The following is a 5,743-nucleotide window of genomic DNA, read 5'->3' as shown; positions in this document are numbered from 1 at the left end:
CATCTCTGCGTGAGGGAAAGAACCTCCCTTTTTATATGATAGCGTGTACCTTCTGGAGCCTGACTGATGTTAGAGAATGTCGGGTGTCAGATCTTGTCGAGTGATGGAGGACACGTGGCACCCTTCTGTAGCCTGAATGAAGGTTCCATTCGTAGGTGACTGTAGACCATTGGAATATTCCATGACACTTGGAAGTTATTCTCTGATAATTGGTTACGATTCTCTGATCTCGTTGTTCTGTAGTGCTCTTCGTCCTGACCGGGAAGGAGTAGGACAACTCGGGATGACCAGTCGGGTATAACCCTTGGTCTAGACCTTGGGAGATTGAGGCTGTCAAGAGATAGTCCCGGCGCTGGCCAGGAGTTGATATACCAAGAGCTTTAGCTTACTGGGAGCATCGGGTTTATGTACCGCCAGGTCGTGAGGGCTCAACCCGTCAAATCCTAATCAGGTGTCATCCGACTGTCTATCTAGGTATTTCAAGTTTAGAATCCCGATCTGTTGGAACCTGACAGGGAATCAGGTTGCTGACATCGTTCCCGATCTGTTGACCGCCACGTCTCCTTGACTTCTGACTGCCGACTGCCACGTACCCTTGACTTCTGACTGCCACGTACCCTTAACTTCTGACTGCCACGTCTCCTTGATTTCTGACTGTTATGTCCTTCTGACTTCTGACTTCTGACTGTCAGATCTTCTTGACTTCTGACTGCTACGTACCCATGACTTCTGACTACCACATCTTTATCGGACCCCCTCATCATGCACCGTATATATATATATATATATATAAAGGAGTGTAATAGAGTAAAAATAATAATTTATAAATTATTAATTAATTAAGATAATTTTATTAGTTAATTTATAAAATTTTAATTTTTAAAATATAATAATAATTTTGAACTACGATGAACTTTACACGAATAGTGAACCAACGGTTCCGATCCTTTGAAAGTAATAGTTCTTTTAAAAGAAATTCTACTCCTTTGATGTACATCAATCAACTTAAAAGTTGTAAATTCTCTCTTGAGAAGTTTTTTTTATCTTTCCTCTCTTAAGAATTTTAAGGCTTCAAAAATTTGACAAAAATTATATCCTAAAAGATGATTATTGATAAATCAGCAAGATAATATCATCTTAAGAAAATAAATCTAATCTTCGTCTCGACTTTAATATTCTTATCCATAGTGATAAATTTACTTTATGTATCATATTCGAAAAGATAACTCAATTATCGATAAATTAAATTGATAATGACAATATAAAAAAAAAAATACACCTATTATCTGAAAAGACACATCGATATCCAAAAGGTGCATCCAGCGTATAAATAGGACAAAATCTACCTCACCACACGGTGCTCCAACCGTTCTATCCGATGACTCATTGTTAATCAGGACTTAGCTGTTGGATCAACATCGCCAACTACATCCATATAAAAATCCAACATATACTTACCAGCGAGACATTTGGTTCGCACAAATAATTTACATGGCAACCAATATAATATTATCATTATTCAGCTTATATCAAAGATCTAGCGTGCAACATCTTATTCGATAATACATATCGATCATAGCGAGCCGTTGCTTATAGTCGTCTCATCATGCACTGCTCTTCAGACCCCCTGAGCTACTTAAAACCCAATTGGGAATCGCAGGAGTGCGTCTCGAAGCCTTCACCCTGAGAGGACTGTTCTTGCTCTGTCAATGGAATCGGATCGGATAAGCAAGTTAATTAGATGATAAAATATCATCGTTTAACATCATTTGAAATAGAGACACAGCAAGCAATCTTTATAGTCAGAAGCATCAGATTGATAATGTAGTTATTATCGGAGATAAAGCAAAAAAGGAAAAAATACAGAAATGTGTTGATATGTTAAGTTTTGATCATCGTTACAGGGAAATGAATATATATAGTTGTTTAATATCAAGATGATTGGGATGAGTTTGTGTTTCCTTAATTAAATTGCATAGACTTGGCCAGGTATTTCAATGAGAAAGTTAACTATAGGTAATAATTTCCAAGTGTGGAGTGGAGGAGGACTTACCATTAGGCAGTTATCATCAGCGACGCTGCAGATCGGGTAGTTAAAGGGGCAGCAGCTGTAGTGGTCTTTGCAGCAGGTCGCCCCCTCGAGCGGACAGCACCCCCAAGCGAAACAGCGATTGCCCCGCTCGTGCATGCAGCAGCATGTGGTGCTGCCGGAGCAGGTGTAGTAGTTATCGCAAGCGGTAAGAGACTCGACGAGGGAAGGCACAGAGGAAGAAGAGGTAGTAGGGTTGCGCAGGTTAGTAGCCCCTACTTTTATGGGGTAAGAGGGGCTGATTGCAATGCCACATTTGCCAGAAGATTCTGCTATGTTCCGTTCCATCAGTATGTAGCCAGAATTACCCCAGTTCTCACCCCATGAGTTCTTCACAATCCAGTAGTCGTTGCCATTTTCAGTACCGTAACCTACTACGGTCACACCATGATTTAATGAAGTGTTACAGCTTCCGGTGAATATTCCCTACAAAAATTATATCTTAAAAGCATGTGGGAAGAGCAACTGGTTGTGTGTTACGTTACGACACCTAAATATCTGCAGCACTTGCAATATAGCAAACTATATGTATGTACGAATAACCTTCTCATAACTTAGTAAAACATCAAAGTGGTTTATAAGAAAGGCGTTCTTAAGTGAACAAAAATATGTGGAAATACTCATCAAGGATGCTGTGATACACGAATAAACTTTTGTGAGGAAAAACACTAATCATTTGGATGAATCTTACGGATGTAATTACCAAACTTTAATCATCCTGGATGAATCTTACCGAATGATAAAGTTGGAAATTTCTTCCAGAGGCATCGATACCGACACTAATTGGTTGATTTGCCGCGGCCTTTTGGAGAGACTTCTCATCGTTGGAAGGAACGTTTCTGTACGAATCAATTGACACAACATGAGCATTTTCCTGCAGCAGAAAGGCAGGAACCAAACAAGATTAACAAAGCCATCCACAATCTAAACTTATATAAAGTGTCTCTAGCTAGTTGCAAATGGTTAGTCAATAGATCACCTTGGTCGTATTGCAAGTCCCGTTTGTGCCTGTGTACGGATAGTGCTCCTCACTGTTGACACCCCCATTGTTAATGATGTACTGGAACGCACGATATGGCCATCCACCTTCGCAGCCATAGTTTCTGGTACTGCAGTCCACTAATTGCTGTTCTGAAAGCGAAATCAGATCACCGGTGACGATTTGGTTAATACCTTCGACGGCAGCAATTGCAGCAAACGCCCAACAACTTCCTATACACACCATCAAAGAATTAATTAATTAATTAGCATACCCGTTGAGATCATTGAAACAAAGTAGGCCTCTTTTAGTCTTTTGTCGAAAGTCTAACTAGAGGTAAAGAAAAAGGAATCCGGAAAAAAGTTTTCCAAACTAAAACTAGAGCAAGATATCTATAAATAAATAAAATAATAATAATAATAATAAAATCTGAAGTCCCCAAAAGAAGGAAGAGCTCACCGCAGCGGCCCTGATTCTTTACGGCGACGACGGCGCCCTTCTCCCTCCAATCTATGGAATCGGGCAGAACGTCCCCTTCTCTCAGCCGGTACTGATTGCTGATCTCCCCGGAGGTGGATCTCCCCAGCCGGGACAAGTCCCTGAGGAACCTGGCCCGGTACTCCTCGTTGGTGAGGTCAGCGAACCGATTCATCCCGAGGCGGTAGGCGTGCTCCCCGCGGTCGGCCGCTGCATTGTGCTCGTCCACGAACCGGAGGTTCTCCTTGAAGACCTCGAGCCGGTAGTCGCCCACATATTGGTCGTTTTCGGCGGGGCGATGCTTGACCCTCCACTCCTGGTAGATAATTCTCACCTCCTCGTCGCTACGGCCGGCAGGGGCGGCCCAAGCTTGTTTGGAGAGGGTGAGGATGTCCAGAGGGGGGACGACGGAGACGGCAGTGAGGGCGGAGGACGAGAGGAGAAAGAGGAGGACGACGGCGACGAAGGAAGCCATGAGCGGAAAGGGAAGAGAGAAGCGAGATGGTCTCTTTGGCGATGGAAAGGCTTCCAGATTTATAGAGGAGAGATTTCGGAAGGTCGCGCACGATACTGGTTCAAATAATGATGTTTCATTTGAGAGCAAAAAGATTTTTGTTTTTTTTGGTTTTTAAAAAAAAATCCATGCATCAAACTCGAGCAGAAGGTGACTGATTCGATCAGAAATTTTTCACTCGCCGCGTAGAAATTCTTAGAATAGATTAATTTTAGATGTGATCGGTTTGTTACTGTAGAAATATTTTATCAATCATACAGAAATTATTCGAATTGATTAATTCTAAAGATAATTGATCTTATCTTATTTAAATGTTTCACAAGCCACGTAGAAATTTTTTTACCGACGCTCATCCAAATCCAAATCCAAATCCAAATGATTAATAGTTTTTAGATCCGCTTCTCGTGAGAAGAACAATTTCTTAGAGTGTACCGTAACTTAAATTTAAATTTTAAATCCTTTAATTATTTATTAGAGGACTTCACTCATCGTGTTGGGGCAGCCTATTTATTAATATATGAACAAAAATTAATATTATAAATGTATTAAAAGCATTATATTATATTATCCTAAAACTAATATGTAATTATAGAAATATTAATATTTTAATTAGTTTCATTGTTTCACTTTTTAATTGTTAGTTTTTATTTTTGAATATAATCTAAGGGGACGTTTAATTCTTTCTTAAAAATAGAAATCGGAATGAGAATCATAGTATTATGGAATGAGGATGGGTATGAGTATGGATATCACACTTAAAAGTAATATTTGGTTAGTTGAATATTTTCTATCGAAATAAATCAAATTTTTTTTTTTACCCTTAAAGGAAAATACAAGAAAAAAATTAGATGTAAGAGAAAAATATAATGAGAGAGAAAGTATGATGAGAGAGAAAGTGTGAAGGAAAAAAATGAAAAGAGAGAAAGTGTGATGTGAGAAAATGAGGAAAGAGAGTGTAATAGGAGAGGGAAAGTATGATGGGAGAGGATGAATAGAGAGAAAGTGCAATGAGAAAAAAATGAGGAGAGAGTATGTGATGGGAAAGATTGAGGAGAGAGAAAAAATATAATGAGAAAAAAAAGGAAGCAAGTGTGATGGGCGAGATTGATGAGAGAAAAAATACGATGAGAGAGAAAGTGTCATAAGAGAAAAAGGGAGAGTGTGTGATAGAAGAGATTGAGGAGATAGAAAGCGTAATGAGGGAGAAAGTGCGATGAAAAAAAAAAGAGTGTGATGGGAGAGATTGAAGGGAGAGAAAGTGTGATGAGAAAAAAAAGGAAAAGAGTGTGATGGAAGATATTGAGGAGAGAGAAAGTGATATAAAAAAATTAAATAAATATATTTTGATATTTGATATTAAGAAGAAAATTTTAATTTTAAGTCAAGGGTATTTTTAAAATAAAGGAATATTTTAATTGTTGAAAATAGAATAATGTTTTATTGAGGGGGGCATGAGAATAAGTCATTAACCAATTATAAAAATTCATTCTCTTATTTATATTTCTATTCCTATAATTCAAATATTAACAATGACAATTAATTATTATTATTCTCATTTCCCATTCTTACTCTCCTAATCAACGTCTCCTAAATAATCATTTAGGAGACAGGATAACACATGTACAGTGATTGATGTGAGACCTAGAGGCTATATAAAATGTAAAAAGAAAATGATATTGTGACA

At 38.5% G+C, this 5,743-nt stretch overlaps 1 protein-coding gene across 1 annotated transcript; it reads right to left on the bottom strand.

Annotated features, from left to right (window-relative positions):
- Positions 1-1,486: 1,486 nt before the first annotated feature.
- On the bottom strand, positions 1,487-4,060 carry LOC121971323 (oryzain alpha chain-like). The gene is made up of 5 exons (XM_042522520.1): positions 3,528-4,060; positions 3,069-3,301; positions 2,823-2,963; positions 2,054-2,515; positions 1,487-1,703 (listed from the first exon to the last, which is right to left on the bottom strand). Exons 1-5 carry the CDS (start codon positions 4,018-4,020, stop codon positions 1,605-1,607), a joined length of 1,428 nt encoding a protein of 475 aa, XP_042378454.1. The 5' UTR covers positions 4,021-4,060; the 3' UTR covers positions 1,487-1,604.
- Between the last annotated feature and the right edge of the window lie 1,683 nt (positions 4,061-5,743).

Source organism: Zingiber officinale, chromosome 4A (assembly GCF_018446385.1).
Source record: "Zingiber officinale cultivar Zhangliang chromosome 4A, Zo_v1.1, whole genome shotgun sequence".
NCBI classification, from domain to species: Eukaryota; Viridiplantae; Streptophyta; class Magnoliopsida; order Zingiberales; family Zingiberaceae; genus Zingiber; species Zingiber officinale.
This window is presented reverse-complemented; position numbering and strand designations above follow the sequence as displayed.